General features: G+C 38.9%; 1 protein-coding gene across 3 annotated transcripts in view; it reads right to left on the bottom strand.

Annotated features, from left to right (window-relative positions):
• RAD51B (RAD51 paralog B) overlaps window positions 1-27207 on the bottom strand; it is a 401002-nt gene that overhangs the window by 196521 nt on the left and 177274 nt on the right. For all 3 annotated transcript variants that reach the window (XM_062577538.1, XM_062577536.1, XM_062577537.1), the window contains exon 8: window positions 26542-26638. In XM_062577538.1, the coding sequence (XP_062433522.1) occupies window positions 26542-26638 (97 nt within the window). The remainder of the gene's footprint in view (window positions 1-26541; window positions 26639-27207) is intronic.

The raw sequence follows: 27207 nt of genomic DNA, 5'->3' as shown, positions 1-27207 counted from the left end.
TTTGAAATTTCTTTTAGAGGCAAATGTTGCAGTTGATACTGATTTCTATATTTCATATACTCCAACTCAGGTTTAAAATACAAATGTCAAAACAATTTTAAAACTCTGTCTCTGCTTAAGTGAATGTTGCTAGTGTTACTCACGTACTTGAGGACGCATGGCACATCTTTTTGACTGGACCTTGGTGGATGCAACATTGGTGGATACAAATGTGATTTCACCTACTCACACCAAATTTTTGTGATCGACAGCTCAGGAAGCACCTGAATTTCTGCTTCCTTGTCTTCTTCGTGCTCATGCTCACTGTGAAGCCCTGGAGCTGCCCAGCTGTAGTCACATTCATGTCCTGAGCAGCTCTCTAGTTCTCTTGTGGACATTCCAGTGGAGGCTAGGACAAACTTGCCGGAGGTGAGAGAGCACCTCAGAGCAAGTAGTATACAAAACACATAGCACAAATACTATTTAGTAAAGAATCAACAGCTACACCTAGCAGAAATTAAAACAAATATAAATAAATAAATCAGTTCTCAGTACCAGTGGCAATCCCAGGATTAGTACTAAATGGAAATTGTCAGATTCGTTTTTCCCCATCTCTCTGATTACAAGCCTGTTATGCAGATGAAACTACTTCTCCCTTCTTCCACTCTACTGTATTTCATGCTCTGTATATTTCTGAAATTGCAAAAATAAAGGCCAAACTTTACATGCTTTACTTGCAGGCAGTCAAGATAATACCAGTGAGGCTGTCTGTGAATAAGCAGTCAAGATAATACCAGTGAGGCACTCTGTGAATAAGCCAAGCAATGCCTGACCTCTGTTTTGGTAAGCTGGAATCAGAAGTCCTTAAAAAAACAATGCACACTTCTAAAACTTAAATAAAATAGCCTTCATAGTGATTGTTATTTTTTTTTTTTTTTTAGTCCTGGTTATTCATAATGAATTAAAACATTCAAGGTCCCTTAGGGCAGTCAGAAATCCGGTGATGCAAAATCATTAAGAAAACTAGGGTATGCGTATGATGAGGAAGTTTTAAGCAAGACAGATTTTATGCTCTCTGTGAATTATAACATTGTTCTGTTCTTTTTCACCTTTATGCAACTGCACAGTTGGAGTCATCTGGGACATACCAAAGGAGTGATTTGTTTTTCCATCTCCCAGTCAAAGAAAGCAAAAAGAAATGCTGAAGAATTTATCCAGAAAACAAGTTATTGTGATGTTCAAGCCCAATGTTTTAGATAAGCAACTGAAATAACCTTCCACTTATAGAACCATTCATCTGCAAAAAATCTATACACCTTCCGAATGTATCCTGTAATTATAAATGACAGAAATTGGTATCTGAATTTATCAGTCTTAATAAGAACACTGCTAAAGTTAGCTAGGAATATGCACTCACAAATAGGAATGAACGGCTTTCAAACAGGGCCCTGGGTCTTGGATCATAGCATAAGTGAGGCCAGTCAGGCTTACCACTCCAATAGAAGCTGTTGGTTAGAGAGTGATTGAGGAGGAGGTAAAGATGAATGGGTTGGTTCTTGGCTCCCAGCTGTACTATTCATTAAAGTATTATCTGAAGCTATGAAGGAATGGTAATTTATAGCTAAAATAAGCCAACATTACATTGTTACATCATCATTCTCCTGCCAAAGCATGGAAGAAGAAAGAACTTCAGCTTCATGATGTGCCTCCAACTTTCAATGCCATCTGTGGCTGCTCCTGAAGCACAGCTTACAACTTGCCTTCTGCTCAGGGCTGTGCTTGAACTCATAACCTAGCTCTTTTAGACAAAATAAGGTTATGCTACATCTGGAATTATAGAAAGCCAGTCCACATTTTCTCAAAGGTTGTCCAGCAGGAGGTTCTAACCTATAAACCTAAATTTAAATTGGCTATTATCAGACTTGACCGTTAAAAAAAATCAGTCATCTTAAAGTGAAGTCAGATGCACATCTGTGATTATCAGCACAACCCTACGTTGGTTAGAATATAAAATGACCGCAGTGCTGGCTACAATATGTACCATAGTTCCTTATTCTGGTAATATCAGCATGCAATTTATTGGACAGATTCTATAATCCACAGATGAAGGTAGTTGTAGGGCTTGAGTTTATCCAGCATTAACAACCCCTAATAGCCTAGTTCAGCTCAGACATAACAAATGGAAATGGCTTTAAATTATCCTTCCCTCGAGACATGATTTCATAAGAGAACAAACTCTATATGCGCAAAGAGAGATTTCCAATGTAAACATGTGGTGGAAGCTGAAAGCTGCAGTCAGATTTAGGGCATGGATATGCCAATGGCAAAGCAAGGGATACAATTTCAAAGCCACTTATTTCTTTCCAACTCACAATAATATTCTTTTCTGCTGACTTTTCTGCTCTTCAAGCTTAGAAGACTATGTATATTTCAGTAGTGACTTTCTATCTTTTATTATTTTAATGAGTTTCATCTCTTTTTTCCCCTTGCACAACAAATTTGGCTAGGATGCAGAATCTCCAGTCATTATGGGTTAATCACAAGCAGCACCAGAATCATTACTAGCATCTGGCTGTCGGCATTTGAAATTATCCTTTAAGGTTTCAGAAGGCAGACATATTTTGTTTCATAAGTTTAACTATTCTGTTATCTAATATGAAATTCTTAACTGTGAGGAGAAAAAGAAAACAATACTATAAACATATAATAACCTCAATATGAAGGAGGTTTTGCTTTTTTGCTTTCTCAGGATTAATGTAAAATCAGGCCTGATTTTATATTTGACAAGATGCCAAGCATAGCCAGCGAGATAAGCATTTTGAAGAAAGAAATTCAATGCCACTGCTGTCAAAACCTGCATTCATAAATTCTAATGTTTTTACTCTCTGACTTCCTGGAACTCTGAAAAAATATATCTATTAAGACATTATTTTGCAATGCTTATTATTTAAAGGTTTGACCTCATCTGTTCTCACAGAAATACAAATTTCCAGCAATTTTACACAATATATTGAGACCTATTCCAAAACTGAAGTTTAGACCGCTAAAGTTTAGTCACTTCTGTTGTTTTGACTTTTTTCGCACAGAAGCTGTGTTTCAACATCACTAACATTCAGTGTTGAATCAGTGCCCTGAAAAAAATGATTAATTTTCTATTTGAAGATGATATCGTGCATATTGTGATTAGATGCATTGAGTGGTTCTTTCAGGTATAGAAAAAATTGGTCTCTACTGTTCAGGACTACAGTTTCAGACCTTGTGTTTAAACAGAAACAACCAGAAATCCTGACGAAAGGGGGAGAAGTATACGAGCAAACATTTGTATATAAATATTAGACAATGCAACTGGTAGAAGAGCTATCATTAGCAACATTTATAAACCAACGAAACAAAGCAACAGTCTGTATGTACAAAGGATTAATTCTGCTATAATTGTGATTTTTTGAATATTATGCAGCTTTATGTCTGCTACTCTAAAAGCTGTACACTGGTGTTATACTAGCTTTGTTGCTAGTTCTGATACTACACTAATCCTACTAATAAAAACGGACTTAATCATATTAGAAAATTCCTTTTTGGGGACCTTATTTTGATTGGTCTATCCTACAAGATTATTTCCCTTTTAACAGTTCACCACCAGGCCTCACACGATACAGGGAACCATCCCTTGTTCTCATAGCCTTCAGGATATGCAAGTCCCTCCTTCAGGAGCAGATAATTACGACGGATAACTTACCACTTCTCCCAGCACACCCTGATCTGTTACCGTGCTGTGCTTTAGAAGGATGCTGTCATTTAGACCAGAAACAAAGTCATCAAATGACACGCTCTGCAGAGAGCACGACACAGGACTCCCTGGCCCAGTGAGCTGTTTCTAGTCCTATCCCCCTACAAATGTATGAATCGCTCTTTTTGGATTATTTCACCTGTGTGTTCTTCTGCCACCTCTCTCACAAGACATAAGCTCTATAAAGGGCTCATGAAATCCCTCCATCTCTTGAATTCACAGGAAAACTCTCTTGATTTAGCACCTTCTCATAACTGTACTATGAGTAGTTAGTCTTTACTGACTTTAGTCAGTAAAAAAGACTTCTGACAGTCATTTTGATGGGGAGTCTTCCAATCACTTTCAATGAATCATCTTCTACAAAAATTGAAAAGTTTATTGCAATTCACAGGTATTTAGTTTTCAGAAGTGTCTTCAAAGAGATGGGTCAGAGGAGTGGAAATAGGATGCAGATGTAAATAGCCACTTTAATTAAAAAACAATTTTAAAGAAAAAAAATTTTATGAGCTTTCATTCCGGTGAGGGGAAGGGGAATAAAAAAATACTTAAATTGCCTTGCTGTGAGAGTTAGAGTTACTTCTGAAAGTATTATAGGTGATGGCTTGTGTGTAGGCTTTTCTGTAGCAGTATCACAGAGAAAGAATTGGGCAACTGAACAAGAGACATTCAGCAAAGATTTAAGCGTTAACATCACCAGCCTATTAAAAGATAGTTAGTATTTTAATGTTCAGATTGCAAATATTACAACAGACAAGATGTGAACTGGCCAAGATGTTTAGCTGAAGAAAGTACGACCAACCAGTAACACTCAAAATTTCCACACTGCTAATATTTACATATCCAAAATTCTGTACTGTATTATCTTATAACCATGAGTAGTGTCTCCAGCTACGAATTCTACCCTAATCAAATACTCTAAAGCTATAGGTACCCACCTTTTTACGTTAAAGATCAACATTATTTTAAATCAATACTTTTTATGAATATTGACCTAAGTCTAGTCTGTGATTTCTCAAAAGTAAATATTTCACTAGTAGATGAAAAAAGACCTGAAAATCTAAACTCCAGAAAAAAAGAGAAAGAGAATGATCATTCATTCATCTGCCCTGATATATGAATTTTTAAAGACTTCTTTGATTGTGGCTATCAATAAATCCAGCTACACGTATACACATACACAGACATATATATCTTCTATTATATACTGAATTCTTTCTGTGTTTATGCATAAGAGATATATGGAATATGAAAGTTACAGCTGTTTCAGATCTTCAGCTCCAGGAGAGTATTTCTTCTGAAACGAAACTGTGGGTTAGAATTAGATACTGTCTTTTGAAGAAATTTGATTTAGGCAAGTATGGAAATGAAATTCAAAATCTTCTTAGACCAACCAAAGCAACTAAGTAAAACAGCTAAGTTTACAAATGATAGCTGGGAGGTTGCTTTAATTTTTCTAAACAATTTCCTTTAAAAATTTTTCATTCATCCACAGTCCAGGACAAGAAAGTTCTCTATCCAGGAAACCTATCCACACCAAGCATGAATTCTGGAGGAATTAGAAAGTTTCTCATCTCTGTCAAGCTGCCATTTTGGATATGCACTCCTCCACTTTCTGCTGTCTCTTTCATTGCTGATTGGGATGAAACTACTACCTGGAGTTACTCTTCTATTTGAAGGAATGCAGCTAGCACCCACCAAAATAAATAAGACAGAGAAAACAGGAGGAAACCTTGAATCATGAAATTTCCTGGGAAATGTTTTTGGAACTTATACCAATAAAAAGGATTGCCAAGGATTTAGCATCTGAATCTGCCAATTGACTTGGGCAGATTCACCCACTCGCAACAGCAAAGCAAGCCTTTCCCTCAGGCATGGTCTGGAGGGAGCAGATCAAGTGGTGGGAAGAACTAGCTATTTTCCTACAGTTATGAGAAGGTGCTAAATCAAGAGAGAGTCTTTTTAACATCAACTTAAGCTTTGGCTGTAATAAATGGCTGACTGGTTCAAACTTGTCCACTGAAAATCACACATTTATCTGCACTTATTTATTTATTTTTATTTATCTGCATTTCTCTTGCATCCACCTCAGTACATGACTGTTAGTTTCATCTGCTCATCTGATAGCCAATCATACAATGTATCTTGAGTCTTCTTCCATCTTCTAACGTGTGGCACAGGCTCCATTATCTCTCCCAAGTCTCTACGTGTGTTGTTCTCTAATTAGACTCTCTCTGATAGCATAATAGAAGACTATAAAGATGAGGAGGAAGAGCAGCAACCAAAAAGAAAAGAAAGATCTATTACCCTTTAAGTTGGAACTCAGTTAAAGGGAAGTTGAAACTACCACTTCACCCTGAGATATTCTTTGGAGAGAGAGTTATTTCTAGAGGAACTGAAGTTACATAAGTGAGTTTTCACAGATAACAGGAAAACAAATCCAAAAATGAGATGCCAACTTATAGTACGGCACATGTGACAGCCACCATTTGCAGATACTCTTTGTCCTCTAACCAAATGCAGCAAGATCGTGCCATTTGCAGGACAGGCAACTTCTTCCTTTTGAAGGAAGCCAAATTACAGAGAAAGGTTACTTCTGATCTGTTTTTACTTGGCTTTTCATTTTCCAATTTCTACTTCCCTTAGTGTAGAACCGTGGCGGTTTCATAGTACATACAGCAAGAAGAGTTTCCTGTGAGCATCTGCCGTGGCTTCTAGCAAACATAAGCTACAGTTCTTACTCTCTTCTTTCCCCTATTCTCCAAGACCCTGGGTTAAAGATTGTTTCTACACAAATGTTTTGTGTGGTCTTAAACATTTCAAGCAATAGTTAGTATACTAGCTTCCTAGATGGGCTGCCCCAAAGTTTAGTCACCCATACTGCTAAGAAACTACATCTTTTAAGGCTGAATCTAACACTACTTTCAGAAGTCACTGAACATTCTTATACCTTTCCCTGCACAACTGACAAAAAATGAATTGCTATATACTAATTCCAAGCATAAAGACCTATGCATTCTCAACAAATTGAATAGGTTGAACTCTTGAAGCCTCTCATTGAAAGGCTTTTCTACAACATGGATCATTTCTTGTGGACCTCTTCTGAACTCTTTACAGTATTTTCATATCCTCCTCAAAGTCTGAGGATCAGATGAACACAAATTCCAATAGACATTAACCAGTTTGGGGTACAATAATAAACAGCATTCCTTATTTCTATTTGGCAATCTCATGCTAAACCATATCAGGTCACATTAAAAGGCTCTCTGCCAGAGCTGATTTGCAACAACAGCTTCTGCTGAGGAAGCTTCAACTACTTTCCCACTGCAGAATAATCTCGGAATCACTGCTTAAGACAGTTTCTTATGTTGTATGTACAAACTTGCATTCTTTCTTCTCACTTACATTGCCTTTATTTGGTTGTAGTAGAGCTATACAGAAGTATGGGCAATCTTTAAACAGGAGCTAAAAACTAGACAGGGAGATAAATGGAATAACCTTTTAAGCCATGAATATGTCCCATAAAATTTGTGTGCAAGTATGCTGTTGAGTCAAGAACAGGAAAGCCTCCACTACCATTGCCCGTATTGGGAATTACCTGGGAAACCATCACATAGATAGAGTTGATCTGGCACCATTCCATGGTATTAAATTCACAGATGAAAATTAATCTTCAAAAAAAGTTACTAATTGCTGCTTCCATTTAGAAGGTATCCTTTCATCATGGCATCCCATCATTCTTTTACCTTACTTGCAGACCCCTAAAAACTATTTTTTAAATAGTTAAATTAATTCTGACACTTTAGGCAATATACACACCATTTCATTAATTGTTTTTTCTGATAAAAGCATTTATAGACATTTTCAGTATAGTTTAGAATTAAACCGTACATTACATTATCTTTTATTTGTTTCCTTTGTAACTTTGATTGCACAAGTGTAAGAGTGTAAACAGCATGATTCTCGCTTATCAGTAATCTGTCTCCTCCAAGATGTATTCAGAGATGCCAGAATCAGGTTCACCTGCATCATCACTGACTAACTTCACAGACGCTGAATTACCCTATCAGTGAGACTCCTGGGAGACTAGTCTGGAGAGACAGCAAAAGTCACTGTTTACATGCACATTCCCTCTTAACTGGCCAGGAAATAACTAAAAATAATATAAGTAACAAAAAAAGCTTAGTATAAACACACGCACAAACATATATGCACATATTGTGTATAGGGTCTTAAGTCCAGAACTACAGGAAATCTGCAAGTGAGATCTATCTATAAAAGACAAAAAATTAGGCCTATCTGTCAGTTTTTGGCTGCAGTTTTTTCAAGCATTTTTTGTCTGCATGTATTAAAGGATAAGAAAAATCTAGGTCTTTAGACGGTCTACTCAGAGTCTCTGACTCAGTCTTTGGCTTATAGGATATGCAATAAGACACAGAGTTTTCACTGCTGTCACTAACTGAAAACTAACCCAAGTCAAGAGACTGACTGGCTCTAGGAGAAAGCATGTTTCACCTTCAGGTCACTGGTTTGGATCCAGTACAGGCCAGTAGTAGCCAAATTGTCATTCCCATCAGACAGTAGTTTAATGTTCAACGCAAAATGGATTTGCCAACTCAGTGCACTAAGTAACAGGCCAGGTATCTACATCACTAATGACCCTCACAACAGCTTTAGGAATTCAGTAAAAGACTAAACGGCAGCCTGAAATTCTATTCTGGTCAGTCAGATTGAAGCTGAAATACAATGATAAGCCAATAGAACAGCTTTGCTACCACCACTTGTGTTGGGCAGTCCACGGACAAGAGGAAAAAGACTACGGTTTGCATAGCTCTCAGCTTGGTGCCTTACAGTAATGCTAAAAGCTATGAAGAAGTACTGCCTTTTTTTTTTAGGCAAATATTTTTTTAACTCCAGATGTAAGTAGAAGGCATAGCTGTTTGTGTCAATATCGTGAAATTACCAAAATACTTTTCATCTAGCCTATATTAGGTGTTAGGAAAATGCTAATATTGACCATGAGGTGGAATTTAAAACATTTTTTTTAAATACACCTTGGTTACATCTGGTTAGTTACAGTAAGATCACCACCAACGTCATTCCCAGTTACTTTTTCAAGGAATGTCAACATTTGTGGGCTATCACTTACTGGTAGTTTAATGTTATCCTGGGATTAATATGAGAGGGGAAAACTGGGCTGTGAGTTATGAAGGGATGTGTACTGCAAGACATTTGGCAGTTCAGGGGTCTCATTAAGCCAAAACTTTGGGATGTCTTAGATCTGTATGTATGCCATTAATTACTAGTTGAGGCATACCAATATAAGTATTTTCCATTAAAAAAATTGCTCATTTCACAATGAACAGTTATTAATATCCGTGAAGTTTGGATTTGGGGAAAAAGCTGAACTCTTTCAGTTCTGTTCAAAACAATCTCATAACAGCCAGAAGGCTCCAGGAGAGAAAATATTTTTCTCCTTCTGCCTTCAGGTAGGACTGCTTGTTCTTAAAATGTATCAAGCATTTACTAACCTGAGTTGACAGAAAAGATAATCTTCCCTAAACCATCTGTACATATAAGAGCAATAAAGTAGGTGAATTTATAATTAGGGAATTACAGATTAAGAGAATAAGAGCTCTGTCTTTCATAACAGCCCACAGTTAATAGATAACATCCATATTAGAGATTCATCAAAATGTGCAACCTTGTGTATATGTTAATAATTAGATGTAATAAATGTGTGCACAACGAAGCAGAGGATATATGGAAGAAGATGGTAAGAAAGGGCAAGAACAAAATACAGGGGAAAAAAAGAGGGGGATTAGAGGATAATTCAAGTTGAGAGTGATGTCAAGAAGTCTCTAGTCCACCTTCAGCTGAAAGCAGGGACAACTATGAGGTCAGACCAGTTGCTCAGGGTTCCAGTCAGGTTTTGAAAACCTCCAATGATGGAGACTGCACAGCCTCTCTGGGCAATCTGTAGTGCTGAAGATGTAGAAGAAAAAGAAAAATGGGGAGATGGGCAAACATAGAAAGAAATGTAAAAGAATTTGGAAGTGGTATTAATGACAGTCCTAGGACAAACTGGAAAAGATAAAAAGAAGGTAAAGTTCTTTTCAAAAGCATAAAAGTACTACAGGAAAACATTTTTTAGCATATCAATTTTATCTGTGAGCTTAATGTGAAGGGTCTGATTCTCAGAGGCCTCATTTTGTGAAAGAAAATACGATCAAAAACTGAAACAAAACAGATGCCTTCAAGACATCTCAAGTCTCCAGAATCTGAGGTAACCAAAATCACCAACTTCTTTCAAACATGTAGGCTGCAGCCAGACTAGGTGAGCAGTGTTTGGTATCTCTCTGCTAAAATTTTGAGGATGAACAATGAATCACACCATTTTGTATACTGATCGGCTCTGTAGGTCCATCAAACATGAAGCCGACTGAGAGCCCTCCAAGTAAACATCTCTCCCATATGGCTGTTTTACTTCTTTCTTTTGCAGGGATTTTGGAGGTGGCAGATGGCAGGAAAGCGTGGCATGGGCATTTTTTAGTGGCTAATGGGTTTAGTGGCTAATGGATTAAAAGATTCAGATAAACATTTTTAAGCTTTGTTTGATGGTCCTGGTATAACCATACTGATTCCCAAACCTGCCAATATAAGCCATCTCTAAGAATATAATCAGAAACTGAGCAGAGGGATGATGTTATACTAATGTTTGTTCCCACTACATGGTCAAGTGATTCAAAATAAGATAAACAAAATGGATGACCACAACAATCATCACTTGCTTTATTAGCTGAACAGTAACAGTAAGGCTAGGGCTATATAAAAAGCTAAGAAAGGGATGGTTCAAGTCCCTGGCCTAAGGAGTTTGCACTGAACACTACCAGTCAGGGCACTGGAAGACTCCAGAAGACTAAGAAGTAAAAGGATTTCTCCTTTCAGGACCTGCTGCCTTTTTTTATTGATGTGAGTTAGTATCTCTAGGCCTTCCATTTGCTTTATGAAGGGCTGGAATGTCAACAAATGCATGATTGCTTCAATAATTCAATCAATATGGAATTGAGACCTTGGAGAAAAGACTGGAAAGGCAGCAGAAGTAGTAAAGGAGACAAATAAGTAGCTTTCTTCTGACTTTAACTATCTACAATAGCAATGAGGGGACTATCTAATCCTTTGATCATCCTTGTGCTCACTCCATAACAGGCAGCAAGCAGGGGTAGTGTTAAAAAGATCATGTACAGATGTAAAGTTTAAGACAAAGAACAATATCAAAGTCAGCAAGATCATCTTAGTATTCAAAGTAAGTAATCAGGTGATCACAGGAAGTCAACCCTGAGTGCCAGAACTTAGAAAGCCCCATAGAGCTTGAAGGGCCAATGACATAGTCTTTTCCAATTGAGTGCAAATAGGGCATGTAATCTTATCAACACTCAGGACCCACAACATTGTGAGGGTGCCAAAGAAGGAAACCACATTGCAAAGGGGAAGCAACAAATTCAGTTTAAAAAAGGTTGCAGGTTTAATCCAACTTTATCATAACCAGAAACAGTTATTAAGTTTTGAAGCAGTAACACATCAGTAGCAATTAAATTGCAGAAATCAGGCAGTAAGCTCTCTAAGGTTTTTAACAGCACTATTGAGTTTAGTGATTGCTCATCACTATATACAAGACTGTCACTGGCAGGCAATTGTTAATCAGAAGAATTGGAATATTGTTCTCCATTATCACAGGTATCTGTGTAAAATACAAGACAGGCACCACATAATTTCAGATGCAGCTAGGAACTGGGGCTGCCTGGAAAACAATTTTATTTTCATATTGGGTTTTCAAGGTTGCAGCAAAGGCAAGACTTTACAAAACAATACTCTTTGGGCGGGGGGGCATGAAAGAGAGAGAAAAAGAAACACTCAGACAATAATCCAGAAGCTATTTTGCATGGAATATCTTTTTTTTCCAATCAAGAGCCTCAGCCCTGTTTACTCTCTTGTCTTGAAGCTATTTATTTTATCAGATCAAATACATCTTCACAAAACACTTTACTTTTTTAACCCTTGTTAAAAATATTTCAGCACAATCAAGTAAGAAATATTTTATCATGTTAAAGCCTGTTGAAAATCCACAGCTTTACAGATGTTACAAGTTGCATTTATTTATTTTTTAAAACTCATCTGATTTAATACTCCACTACATCAAAGTGTACATGAATTTCTGCCACCTTGAATACAATATAAAAAAAAAACCAACAATAAAATCCCGGGCTGAAGCTGCAGCAATCTCACAGTTGCTCTAAATCACATGGGCTGCCCTACTGTGGGCCGTTTGTTTTGCTCAAGATTACTATTCACCCTTCTGGACCCAAATACTTCTTTCTAACATTTGGGAAAGACATCCCCAAGATATCCCAACCAGTGGGAAAGCCACAATTAGCTCATTAAAGTAAGTTTTCCATCTCCTTTACACTGACAGAATGGCACAAAAGCAATAGCGCCTCCTCTCACCCATAGGATTTTCCCATCTAGACAAAAGACATCTCATTTTAAACAGCAGGCAGGATCATCTCAGGATGCATAGTAAGTTCTAGGACAAGTAGCCTGTGCTGACCTCTCTGCCTCTGTGACTCAACTGCCGCTGGAGCCCTCTGGATCCAACTACCTCATTTCATGCTAGGAGCCATGACTGTAACACATCGTTGTCACAGCAGTGACTAAAAAGCAGATGTACTCTCAGGAAAAGGAGAGCTGAGCAGCTGTTGACCATAAGCCAAGACAGTGAACTCTAAAAACCTCAGGCACTTGCCACATTGATCTCATGTTGTTTGGAGTTACCTCATGCTAACCTGGAGGAAAAGAACTTGACCAAAGACATCACTAGTTTGTTATTCTGGTTGAGTAGTCAATAAAGCAAACTAGAGACTCTGAAGATCATGAGGTCCTGAATCCACTCAGAATTCTTCCTCCTGAAATGCAGATCAGGTCACAGAAGAGCCCTATATAGTTTGAAGGCATTGAATTTTATCTTAAAGTTCACCTTCAATTGTGTTTTTCATTCCTACTGAACTCCAACAAGAGCAGGTTTTACTGACTTCTAAAGATCCAAAAATTTGCAGGCCTATCTTCTTAGTCACTTGTCTTTCAACAGTCAATAGTTTCTAACAGTAATTTTAAAATGTTAATTAACTCTTAAACATGACAGCCACTGCCTCAACTCATAAAAGAAAGCACCAACATTGTCAGTTTAAAGTTGAAAAGCCAGAGGGAACAGAGAGATAAAAGGAAGTTGGGTGAGACTTCTGAAAGATCATCCAGTAGTAGATGTTGAGGATTGGATGCCAGAATCCTATACTCAGGGCCTATGTTCTCTGCTGCTGCAAGATGTGAACTATAGACCAAGGGCAGGCACAATGTCGTATTTAGTATCAAAAACAGAAACAGCAAAAGACATGGCAGCTCAGGATTCAGCACAGACTAGCTTCTCAAATGCACACTTACGATTTCAGTTGTTCCTCTGCTAATGCTAATATGATTCTAAAATTCATCTTGTCATCTCATCTCTTCAAGCATCACCTGAGCTTGGTAACTGCAAGTTCCCACAGGCAGGCAATGCACATTTCAGCTTATTGCTAATATTTCCTACTGACCTCTCAAAGTGGTCTGTATTGCCTGACTTATCTTACATAATTACATATATGGAAAAGCATTTCACATTTGTTTAATAAGCAAGTCTACGTCAGCGAGTAATTTGGCACAACAGGAAAGGATCAGAAGACCGAAACAGTTGGTGTTAACACCCCTACTGCTACACTGTATGTGCATCAGCTGTTCTATTTCAGAGGAGATTTGGTCTGGTTTGGTGGGGACAAGAATGTCCCCACCGCAGCTAGGGCTGGAAATGTCCTAGAGGACCAGTCACTGGCTTAGACCCTTCTGCCTCCATGATGATTTTAAGCACATCTGGTTAGCATGGAGTGCAGCTTGTGTTTAACTTCCTATAAAAGATCTGTAGTGGGGCACACCAAAACCACTCTATACAATGAACAAACATTCAGTAAGTGAAGACAACTGAGGACCTTCTTCAAAACCACACTATTGATCTGAATGAAAATACTAACACAGATGCAGCCTAAGTGATAATTAATTAAGGTTCTGAATGAATCTTACTGAAGGGACCTTGTAGAATATGGGAGCATACATACCTCTACTCCCAATGTACTTGAGAAAACAGCAAACTCCTTTATAGTATATATTCTCAGTGTATCCCATAGCCAGAAGTTTCAATCATTTAAAACATAATTCTAGATTCATGCTGGTTATCATGAATTTTAATCAAGAACTATCCTGCATCATTTACAGTTCTTCTTTAGACTCAGCTGACAAATCCAGCCAACTGATTTGCAAAGTAAAGCCAGCAACCAATAAGGTTTGGTAAAAAGTTGGAAGCCTAATATGCAAAAAGGAATTAAAAGATAAGCAAGGAGAGAAAAAAAAGAGAGAAAATCAAATATTATTTTAAGATGAACACAAGAATGTATTTTGTGTACACAATATCAAATGTATTAGATTTTTTTTTTCTTCAAAGCTACGGAGGCTTGGCTGTGGAAGCTTGAAATTGTTGTTCCATAACCTTTTGCTTTTAAATTAAACAAATGATCTCAGTTTTTGGAGCAGTTTTTGACTCCAGGGAAACTACGCCATTAAGAGAGTGCCAGAAACATATTTAATTGATGCATGTCCCAAAAACTGCTCCAAAGAGTGCAGACGTACTACATATAGATCTGAGGGAAATTACTGAAAGGCCACAAAGCTGCAACAGAATGCGACATATGAAACAAAGCATACAAAAGACTCAGTATCAAAAGGATGAATTGAGTTTGAGAGATATTAACCTGCTTACCTAAGAGGTACTATGAATTAGATATGGCTCTATTGTGCACATTATCCAACCTGGACAGAGGCAGGCAACTTTGTGCTCCATTTTCTGACTTATAATTGATACATCATCATGGTACAACATGGTACAATCAATTTACAGATACAAAGTTTCAAAAAATAAAGAAATTTCATTTGGGAGGGGTGAGTACAGTAACCAGCCTGTAAGACAAGACTTTCTGACTATTTGCTTGAGCATCACTGGGAATCTGGGGATTACACACACAACTTGTTTCTTATTTTCAACTGAATGCTCTCTCTGCATCTGTCTGATTATATATAAAAACAAAAAACACAGTCCAGCAACAAGTCTAAACAAAGGACTCCGTAAAGCGCTTCGAAACTCAGACTTGCACAGAATAAATTCAAGTTAATTTATGCAATTTTTTTTATTCACATGATAAGTAATTGTCACGTTTTCCTGCGCCATCTCTCCTTCCTGCCCTTACAGGCACTTTCCAGGATCCATTCACAAAAAAAAAAAGTAAAATGAATTATCCTTTCCAGACAGGCTCCTCCCCTTGCCAGATTCATGCCATGATGCTACAGTCCAATGTTCCTCTTCCATGACTCTAAATTACAAACTCACTGGTCTTGGATTATCAAGTCAGTTAGCTATTAAAATGTTACTATTTTATCTTTAAATATTTTGCTAGTAGTGAATACTTTTCAAAGATAGATTCTGAAATTTGTTGACATCAACATCTGAAATAGATGTTGAAATCTGTTTCTAAATTGGATTTAACATTGCAATAGAATAAAGCACAAAAAGCAGATCTCTAGTTAGGGTATCTTGAAGTTGGCCTTTTATATGATAAAGGCTGTTTACGTGGCTTTATCTGGCTTCAGAGAGAATAATTTTGCAGACTACAGCAACAGCCACACAAGGCACCTTGTATTTATTTCTCCAACAGCATCGCACATCTGTAAATTTGTGCTCACATCTATAGGTACAGAATTACAATTTTATAAAACAGAGGGAAGGATCTAGCCCAGCTCCACAAACACTGCCCTGTATAACTTCTAATTACCTCAAACAGAACCTTTAACCACTCGAGCACAGACAACCACGGTCCTCAGTCGCTGAACGAAGACATGGAGTATTCAGGGTGAACTGTTTTGGAAAGGGAGACTTAGGAAAAGCAGCAAGACAGGAGGCAACGGGGCAGAAGTGCCCGCGGCAGCTGGGTCGCGCTCAGCCGCGGCGGCCGAGTCGCCGGCGGCACGGGAGCGGGGCGGACGGCCAGCCGACCGGCGGCGAGGCCGGACAAAGAGGCGACTCCTCGAAGAAAGGCTGAAGCAGCGTGGGAGGACTACGACCTTTTGATCTCCGAGATGTCCCTGATGTACCAAAGTGACATGTCAGATCTAATAGGCTACATTTCCCAACTGGTGGTGGCAGGGGCCTACAAATTACTGTGGGATATGAAGGCATTTGTTGTGATGATCCCGGCCGAGATGGGGCATATCACCACTTCCCCGGCAGGACTATCTGACAGGCTAACCCAGCGACCCCCAAACCGGGGGTCACAACCTCCAGCAGGGTCACAGCGGCACCGAGGAGGGTCACGGGCCTGACAGAGCTTCAATTGTTTATGTTGGTGTTCAGGATCACAAGCTCGGCTGGAGCGCGTTCACCAGCAGGAACAGGCACAAACAGAAACAATTTGGGAACAGCTGGTCTAACAGATTTCATGCTCAGGAACTTCTTGATGTTCAGCTTACATGAGCTCATACTCTTCCATTACGTATCGGTGTGCGCATCTGAAACAACAGCTCCCCTGTCAGGTACCAAAATAGCTCAAAATACTCCCAAAGAATCACGGCTGCTTAGTGTCTGCTTTGGTTTCTTTCCTGACAAATTTTCCAGTATTACTAGCAGAATATCCATACTTGAGCCACTACTTTTCCTAGCCTTCCTTTGACGAGATAATGTTCACCTCGTTAAGCACCAGCTCTTGCAGGAGTCCTCTGTAGACTGCACTTGCCTATGAGACTAGTGCAATAGTACAAAATTTTAGGAGAGTAGAAACTAGTATAAACAAAGTCTTCCTCTAGGCTAGCACCAGGCATTTCTTCTTTCTACCATTTCTTCATCCATCTTCTATATAGCACTATGATCATTTGGGTTGTTCTTCTCTGACTGCTTGCTCCTCTTCCCCCCCCTCCTTTTTTTTGTATATTGGTATTATGAAAAGACAAACAGAATTAGATGAATTTTGTCCATGCATGCAAAATCTGCTCAGACTCAAGCTTGCCTTTTTTCGCTAAATTAAGAGATCATATGCTACACTCTGTGTTTTTACTATCATGTTATGTTTGGGTTTGAATCTAACCTTTTAAGAGCAGACTGTCACTGGGAAGAAGTTCATTCACATGCAAGAACACCCAGCTTCAACCTCCAAAAAAAAGCTAATGGATTGTAAAACTTGCATCATTTAAGACAATAAATCATTACTACAATAATAAAGCAGGAAATACACACAAATTAAGCAGAAACACCACTATGCTCTTTTTACGATTAAGGGGAGTCATCAATCACAGAGGCTGCCTGAGATTAACAAGGAGCCACTTTTTCAAACATCCTGCAGTAAATCCAGAGGAAATCCAGCTGGAACTGAAACTAGAACTTCAGCATCAGACTTTGAAATCATTCTCCACTCTTTCTTCCTGGCCTCTCCTTCTGCTAACACCTCCACCTAGGGCCACTCTTAAAAGGTTCAAGTTCTGAAACTGAGCCATATGTTTCATGTAATGCCACAAGGCAAACACAGTTCCTCCACAGTGATGCTTTCCCATGTATATGAATCATTCCAACCCTCCCAGTCCCACCAGAAGAGAGGTCCACTGCTCATACTATAAAACTCCACAAGATATGGGATTGAATGTTACTGAATAATGAGGATTCAATTTTATTTTTGTTTTTCTTAGCCTCCATTTATCCGTGATTTAAGGATAAGTCAATATGTTAAGAACAGCAGACAGAATTTGATTAGTCACTGTGCCCAGGGACGAATGATGTTTAGTTGCATCCTACCCTTGAACTCATTTCCACAGTGTAATTTGAAAGATCAAGCTAGTATAGAGCAGATTCGCCAATAACCGGAGTACAGAATAGGGCTGCAAAACATACCTAGGGCCAGATCATGTCTTCTGTTTCTGAAGCAGGCCACTGATTTGCAGGACTACAGTTAAAATGTAGTTCAACCACATTTATTCTGCACAGGATGAGCGGTGAGCAGGAAGGGAAAAGAGGAGGAGGAGAAGGGATTACTGCCATTAAATAACTAGGTCTCTTAACGATACTTGTATGGCATAAACAAAAGCCTGAATTCCAATCTATATTAGAACATAGTTCCTATATTCAGCCACAGTGAAATATGAGTTAGTTTATTTTATTTTAAAACATTTTTAGGGTGTAAAGAGACGACCAGTTGCAGTCATATTACAATGCTTTACAGCTATGCCCCATCAACTGAAACTCAGTGACTGACCCTGGCATGCTCTCAATTTATCGCAGCTCAAAGGAAAAGAGGAATAAACTGGTGTGGGTAGCAGTGATTTATGCAAACCCATTTTATTTTGCATTGGAAAGTGCAACGTGCACGTGAGTCTCACTCTGTCTCAGCAGCGGTAAGTTACTTAGCAGCAGAGAGGTGGTAACTCCTGAGCACTGAACTATGACTGCAAGCATTCCTGTTATCATGCCTCCGATTATACAGATGAGTGATTCCCAGCACCTGTACCTGAAGGGTTTTTGGATTACAAATTCTTGATTAATGATTATAAGTCATGTCACATCTTCAAAAAGAAACCACAACAAAGCAGTAAAACTTGGTATTCTATCTTCATAGCAATTAGCAAATGAGGTATGGAGATTCTCTTAAACTGATATATAGAGGCCTTTGAATGCTCCTGCTGACAGTTTTCTACCCTTCCTTAGTCTAGATCAAACGATCGTGCACATGTCATTCAGCTTGAAACTACTGTATACATGTCCCGTCTCTGTAATACTGTTATACTGAGATCTATCTTTTGATTAAAAAGCCGTTAAAATTTGGCTGAATGTTACATGTCACTACTTCCCACTTGCTGAAATATAGTATCAAAATTAGTACAGGCTGACATGACCTCTATTATCATGAAATCTAACTGCTCCATACACCACCGCAGCCCTGCATCTGGTAGACACAATCACAATATCATTTCCTCTAATGGTTATATCATTTATTCCAGACCCTCTAATGATGCTGCACTTCCTTGATGCATTCTCAACAGCTAGAAGGGTTTTCTTCCTTCCACTTAAACATTCAGGGGCAGACCGCACTATTGCTAGGAATACAGAGTTACAAGTACAGACTGTGGACAAGCATGGAACCCTACTATTTTGAGTAGGCTCACTTTTCTCTCCAACACAAATTAAAGAGTTTTATCAAGGTCTCATCTTTTTTTGGTGTCTATCAGTTAGCTATCCTGAAGTGTATGTTCTACATATTATCCTCACTCCTGTAGGGCCAAGGAAGATTAGCTCCTTCCTCAGCTTTCAGTATACACAGGCCCTACAATCTTTTCCATTAAGAGTTTGAAGCTGGAGAAGTAACTCAGAAAGACAGAGAACAGACTGAAGGAACAAAAGGCTTCCGCAGCATTGTTCAGATGACTGGTAAAGGGGATCAGAGAGTGCATGTTGGGGGAGTCTAAAAGATTGCTGAAACAAGAAGTCCAGCAGCAAAATAAAGCATTATAAAGAAGCCACTCGAGCTGTTCCACGGAACTCGCATGAACTGGAACCAAGGTGAGTAATGCGCTGGGTAACTCTAGCAAACTCCTACACTGAAGTCATAGATTCCAGGGCCTCAGACTTGCAGGCATAAATAACCCTGTTGGCTTATGGACTCACTGAGCTCCACTACCCCAGCATCAGAAGGTTACTGGTATTGGGTCTGAGTGGCAATCTGTCAGGTGGCAAGTGGCAATTCACATTGCGGAGTAAAAATAGATGCAGTCTCACTAAGATTAATCATGTCATCATGACAGGAGAGGGCAAAGATATATTTGAACATTTCACTACCAAATTAAGCTATAATATAAACAGAGAACTCCATTACCTTTTCAGGGATCTGCTTTAGGCTTCAGTGTTCACACATGCACCTCAAGTTAAGTTCAGTAATTTCCCCTTCAGTATGCACAGACATAGCTTAATTGCTGGAACTCACTTCCCAAATAATCCAGCAGCAGCATTAGCGTTATTTGCACGCATTCCCATTTTGCACAATTAAAATTCACTAACCTTTACAGGCTCTCACAAAGGAACACAGTGCAATGACCTTTTTCCCAAATTGAAGACTATCCTAGTTTTATAAATAGGCCTAATGCTCTCCACATAGGTTATTCCATGATGACGATAAAAAAAGATTTCTAGTTACTATTTCCAAGTATGCGGGCCTTAGAAAATCAGAGTGGATTCCTATTAAAAAGATAGCATATTAATTTATGAATTGTTTCATTTTAAAAACTACTGTAATTAAATAACATTAGTGTTTCCCTGATCTAGGACTATCTCCTCTATGAAGCAAAACTGTGCAAACCAGCTGGTAAAAGGTTTTACAGAGCATGCAGCTAAAATACCAAAGGCCTAAAGCCTGTCAAAATGTTATGATTCTTTCTAATACATTTAAATTCTTAACATGCTGGAACACTGTTAGGATAAGTGTTATTCTGCACTGGCTGCAAAACTACAAACAGGAAGTGTTTTAGAAACTTGTTTAATAGCTGCTCTGTTCGTAAGTTTGTAATTCATGCAAAACAGGTATATCTGTATTTTTATAGACTCTTCTTTTTGATTTTTAAGTCACCTGCAGGGCCAACCTTAAATATGAGTGGATGGATAGATAGATAGATGCAAATCTAAAACAATCAACAGGCTCTAATTTTTCCAGGGCCCCTAGGTGCTTTTATAATTCCTTCAGTCATTTCTCTCAATTCAGCATCAGGACTGGGAAAAAGAAAAAAAAAAAATGATTTGAGTAGGGAAAGGTAATTAACTACAGAACTGATCTTACTCTGGGGCTGACAGCAGGTCAGAACATTACTCTCCGCATAGGAATATCTTCAAATATAGAACAGTAGTTGTGAAGAACAAATATATCTCCACATTAGAAACAGGGAAACTGAGGCTTGAAAAGTAAAGTGGCTGGATCACATTCTGACAGAAAACCAAAGGCAAAGCAAAGAATAGAAGCCAAGGATCCCAGCTCCAAATATTCCACCTTATTCCATAGACTAAAACCCCTAGTTTAAAAGTAAAAAAATTCAGCTGTGGGAGACATTATGGTAGCTTAGTTTTCTTCAGTCTTCTCAATACAAAAGCCTACTTCTGCTCAACAGCTTAAAAGAACTTAAGATCAGAGCAACAAAGATGAAAAGGTCAGACTACACTCATTGCTCACACCATGCATCAAAAATACACAATACTATGACAAACTTTGATGAATACAGATGGCAGAAGATTGAACGCTGGACTCCCCAGAGCTAGCAGAAGTTTACAGACAACATTAAACAAAGCAATTCTGACTTTTCCAAACAAATATTTGAAAGTGTTAGCTAAGACTGATGAAGCTTGAGACAGAATTTTCTTGCCTCATACTTTGTGCCTGCTGGGAGGAGTATTCTGCTCTTGTTCGTAACATCACGATCCTAACCTTTTTCCAAAAAAGATGGGGTTTGTCTTTGACATCTGCAAGAGGAAGTTTGAGCTTGTAGCTGGGAGATACATTAATATGATAGATGCTGGTGGACTAGAAGGGATCTTAAGTGGGCCACACTGTCCCAACTTAATTTTAATGCTTAATTTTTAATGCTTAATTTTGCTTAACCTGCAGTTTCCAAGACTAACACTTAGGAAACACAAATTTCACTTTCCAGCTAACACTCAGCCACACTAGCCTAGAATTCACTTCTAGATCCTTTCTGTTTAGGCAAAATCTAATCATTTGAACTTTGCAAAAATAACAAAAACAGAGCCACAGATGTTTTAAAACTATCAATTAACAATCACACAAAATATTTTGTTGTGGATGTTAGCACTCTTTTTCTACTGTTTGCTTAGCCTAAGTTGTTTAAATTTATTTCTTTAATTATTACAGAGATTATTTTCACTGGGGTGAGGAGTACTTGTGAAACAAGTACCAGTTCAAAGTGAACTTAGACCATGCTTCAGTCTATCCTCTATGATGACAGGGCTCGCAAAAAGGCTATATAAGAACAGCATGTTCTTTTATAATAATCTCACATCACAGATGGATTTACTACACAAATTTTAAGCATTGGCATTTTAAGCGAGCTAATTTAGAGGACTAGTTTTACACCAGATATGCAAAACAAACTAGATAAGAACTGGCTCATGTTATTTCTAACTAAAGGAGCTCTTTACTAAGATCCAGTATGGTCTTCACTAAGACTCTTGTATCAATAGATCAAAAAAATCAACAGAGCAAGTAAAAATTAAATTGACCTTAGTTCTTAGTAGTGTGCCCAAGAGTTTTAGAGTTGCAGAAAAACATTAGTCTTATTCAACTCCTTCAGACAATAGTACCAGCAAGAACTTAAAGGCTGAATGAATGCAAGGACCTCAACCCATAGTTACAGCACCTGCTGTACTCACTGCTATAATTTGCAGCAGACTACACATTGGTATTTTCCTGTCTGTCCTGAAGCAGAAATACGCACAGATATGGAAATTTAGTGGCCATATTAAAAAAGTGCAAACTACCAGTTCTTCCATCGCAGCATAGCTAGTGGGGTATCAGTGCTGTTTTTATAAAGTCTATTATATTCTCATAAAAATCTAACATGTTTATAGGATGCAAGTTTTTGTGTACTAGATTATAAATTTGCAGAAGACAAACTTCGAGCCTGAAACAGCTTGACGATGTCCTTTCAGCTTGTTCGTAAGATTAATTCACTGTCACACACCAAATGAACAGCTTTCTTGGTTTCCTGTCTCATCTAACACATAACCTAAGAAATTCCCTTCAAAAACACAATCAGAAACAAGACTTAAAAGCCACTGTAACATTCCATTTCTTTCTAATAACACATTCAGTCTGAAAATATCATTTGTGTCTCTGCCTAAAGAAAGATTATCCTTTTAGCAAACCATTTACAGTGACGAGACTGATTTCAGATATGATTAAAACAACATATTAGACATACACAAACCAAGAGATCTAAGTTGCTTATAGGACTAATAATGTGTTATGGGTCCTTTCACATCTAGGTCACTGTTCAAATTCAGCTTAAATGGGTGAAGAGTGAAAAGGAAGAGTGAGGTAAGAACCCAGTCATGAATCTGGCTTCTATTCCTAACGCTGGAACATACTTATTTTGTGCACTTCCCTATAGATTCCATATTTGTAAAATAGGAGTAAATATGTTGAGTAGCACACTAACGCTGGAAGACTAGTTCATGAAGGATTCTTAAAGTAACCCAAGATACTCAGAAGATAAAAGATCACTATGTTCAGACTGATCAATAGCTAATATTAACTCTTTTAGGGGTGATTTTCTCAGGAGAGGTCAACATCCCCCATGTAGAACACTGGTGTGTGTGTGTGTGACACTGGTCACACTTTCTATTTTCTGATAGCAACATAAACAGGGAAATCAAATATTGACTTGGTCTGAAATTCCTCTTTTTGTCAGAGGTGGACAACTCAGCACTGGCAGAGCACCTTGAGGGCCCTCCACGAGGTACCAGGAAGAAGCACCAGAGTCCAGCCTTTGTGGGGTGAGAGTCAGTTGGAGTGGTGGAAGATGTGAAGAGCAGATGTGGGGCTGTGCTGATGAATCAGAATGGAAGGAGGATTGGGATGTGACTGAAATAATAAGAGACAGATGCGGGGAAATGAGGGAGGGAGAAAATAAATAGCAGAATCAGGGAATGAGGTTAACCTTTAGAAAGAAGACACACAGGTCCAGGTGATGAAGAGAAACGCAAACACATCCAGAGTGTGTGAATCTTGAATTAATTCCTAGTGGTCACACTCATCTGCCCTTGAGAATAAGATAAGTGACTAGTTGCTGGGCTACTGACTTCCAGCAGCCCTTTGCAGGGCAAAGGCCTTTGCAATCTAAAGGCTTAGCACAGAAAAAGTACAACATCCCCTGGGCAGAGACAGTATGATGAGCAGTGGAAAGCCAGGTTGAAGTACAGTGTGGAAAGCTGAAAAAGATGATGCCCTGTGGGCTCGGGACCCCAATTCCTCACCTTGCCTTTCAATTCAGTGATGGCCCTTCCCAGAGAATGGACAATGATGGGAAGCCGTCATGGGGCAGAAGCGAATCTATGATGTCCTTCAGCAGGGCTTTCATCCAATAAAGCCACATTGAATGAGATGGTAAAGGGGAAGTGTTACCCTGTGTACCTATTTAAACACAACACAAAACATAATCCTAATCTTGTAATCAGTGAAGCCTTAACCAAGGACCCCCAGGCACAGCCCATAGAAAATGTCATCAGAGAACAATTTTTGTGAAGCATGGTTCTTCCTTTCAGACACCATTGCAGACTGATTCTAGCTCTGCTTTATAAGCTTTGTCTCTTTCTTAATACTAACCATAAGACTAAATGTTGCCTTCAGGTTGAGCATGAAAAAAGAACATACATCCATGGAGGAAAGGAAAAAGTTGTCAGAAGACAAATTTCCATGCATCCTATGACTTCTTCGAAGTGGAGCTGTGACGGGCTTACCATTTGTATCTCAAGGCTTTGTTTCTCTCCCTAATGGTAGCCCTTCTCCTATAATTCAACACTGGTTGTTCCTTCCATGATCAAGAGTAAAAGATTGTCAGAAGACAACAGTTTTTGCAGCCCAACATTTCCCTTGGAAGACCATTTCAGTCACACTCCAACCACAGCTCTGCACTTTGTCACTCTGAAATCTAACCCTACCCCCACCCCAGTTAGAGCTGCCTCTAGGCAAAAACACCCATGCACGGCCCAGTGAGGAACCAGCTCAGAGAATGCTTCCTTCTACAGTCCAGAACTTTCCTTAGTTGCCCTGCACTTGCTGGACCTTGATGCACTGTCTGTCTTCCAAAACCTACACGTAACCCTGCCGAAAACCTTATCCTTTACCCTAACCCTCAAAACTGGTTTTGGCTGCGCCATCACCCCAAGACTTCCCATGCGTGAGCCCAGAGGAATAAGGTGATAGAGGAGAATCCTGCAGGCATCCTAGGCCTGCTTTTGGCAGCCTTTTTGTAGCCCCACTCCCACTGCATCTCTAGAAAAAGTCTCTTTCCTTACCCTAACCCTCAGCCAAGGACACCCATGCATGGTCCAGTGTAAAGGTTGTCAGAGGACAATTGTTTTTGCAGTATACCACTTTCCTTGGCTTCTTGTCATAACTAAGACTTTAGCATGGTTTTGTTTTGGCTAGGGCTTTCAGCAGTGGAGTCTCCTCCGTGTGGTTGGTAGCGAGTGGTGTTCCAGAGTTGGGGGGTGTGATGCAGCAGCTTCAGGACAGGCTGCTAGCAAAGCGACTGTCCAGGTATTCTGGTAGCAGGGCTGTCCTTAGTCCATACATTATATAGCAGCTCAAGACATTTCCCCAACACTGTCAATCTCTGATATGGGCTCTCTGTGATCCTCCCAGCACAGATTAAAACTGAAGCAAACTATAAATCCAGTATAGTAGTTGTGTTATGGATGTGAAAAACAGGAGGAGAAAACCAAATAGAGTGGAGATCCATTCTGTTCTCCCAGTATATGATGCAGCATGCAAATGCCACGTCTATCAGTATTAGTGAACAGAAGAGGGAAGGAAGGGAGAGAAGGAAAGTTTATCATCCCTGCAATCCTTTACTAAATCTGCCCTTAAATTACTGGAGGAGCTTGCATTGCTGCTATTTGTGCTGCACTTGCTCTGAAGCTGAACAAAGGCTTCCATTTTCAACAGGTGTCATTCTGGCACACTTTACCACTTCAGAGCTTTAATTTAAAACAAAGAATGAGAGAAAGATGCTTCTCATCATACATTTGGGCCTATGCATGAATTGAACTCATTATAACAAGCTTCTCAGTGAGAGTACTCTGACTATTCTTTGCAACTGGGAAAGCTGAAATTACTATGTTGCATTGCAAAACTTGATTCAGAATTAATGTTTTTTTTCTTAGCAACGTTAGTCTTTATTTTACTGCCAAAATATGTAACACTTGTCTCTAATTCTGCACAAAAATCATTACCCTGAGACCAGTACAGAAGCAGATGAAGAAACACGAAGATGTAAAGCAGTACATAGCATCACACAAAAGCTCATGTTACAATTCATGCAGTACTGAAAGCTGCAGATTGAGGCACTGTACATGAAAACTGAGCGGCCCAATGCAAGGGACAGGAGTGAACATTTGCCCTCTTTCATTTGTGGCCAGTTGCTTGCTTCTCTGTGGCATTACTGATAATTATCAGATCACATTAAACCTGTGGCCTAGCCTGTGCATTAACTTGAGCAGTAGCTCCAGGAGACGGATAAAAAAATAATGTTCTAAATGCATGTGAATGAAAGAACAATACTGAGGAACTTATTACAGAACTGAACTTGGCTTGAAGATCCATTCCTAGCCCTTAGGAAGTATCAGTACCTTTCAGTTAACGCAGTCTCTCTCTCTTTTTTTTAATAGATTTTCAAATAAATTGATAAATCACTTTGTTCTCTGGCTATGTTTTACATTAGGCTTGATAACCCAACTCTCAGAGGCCCCCATATATCATCAGAAGACCACAGGTTACAATGTGGATTTGTGTCAGTATAGAGTTTCAGTTCTGACAGAAGGGATCTCTTACCTTCAGACAGGGACAAATCATCAGCTGGAGACACCAGGTCTGCCTGGATCGCAAGGCCGTTGCTCAACCACGTGGTAATTTGATTCGTCAAGATAACCTGCAAACAGACAGGGAGAGCTGGAGGGGAAATGAATTTTTACAGCTACCGGAGGGTAGGCAGCAGCTCAGATGAAGACTGGTGCACAGGCAAACACCCACCCTAACGTTCAGCAAATTCAACACAGAAAATTCTGAATTACCCACAGTAACGAAAAGAAATATTGCAAATACTGTAAAAAAGAGGATATTGTTAGAAAGATGAAATATAAAACAACACGCAGACAAATACAATTGCCCACAACAAAACTACCCTTTTGAAGAATTTCATTCTTAGGTGACCAATTTGATGCTCCTTAAAAAGCACCATTTTCTTCACAGTACTAGAATAACATTTTGAGCATTGCCTCATTACTTAATCAGTCAAGGGACCGATTTTAAGTAAAGTGAAAATTTTAGAATTTTCAAGGCATATAGGAAATCTGTTCTCCTAGTTATTTCCATGTAGCTTATATTCTTCCTTCCTTCAACTCAAACACAGTGCCATGAAGGACGGTGCTGTGGTGATATATCCCCGCTGATCTAAAGCACAGAGTGCTAAATTTCACAGGACTATCTGTACACAGGAGG

The sequence above is a fragment of the Rhea pennata genome, chromosome 5, assembly GCF_028389875.1.
Source record: "Rhea pennata isolate bPtePen1 chromosome 5, bPtePen1.pri, whole genome shotgun sequence".
NCBI lineage: Eukaryota > Metazoa > Chordata > Aves > Rheiformes > Rheidae > Rhea > Rhea pennata.
Note: the sequence above shows the minus strand (reverse complement) of the source record. Positions and strands in the feature narration are given on the sequence as shown.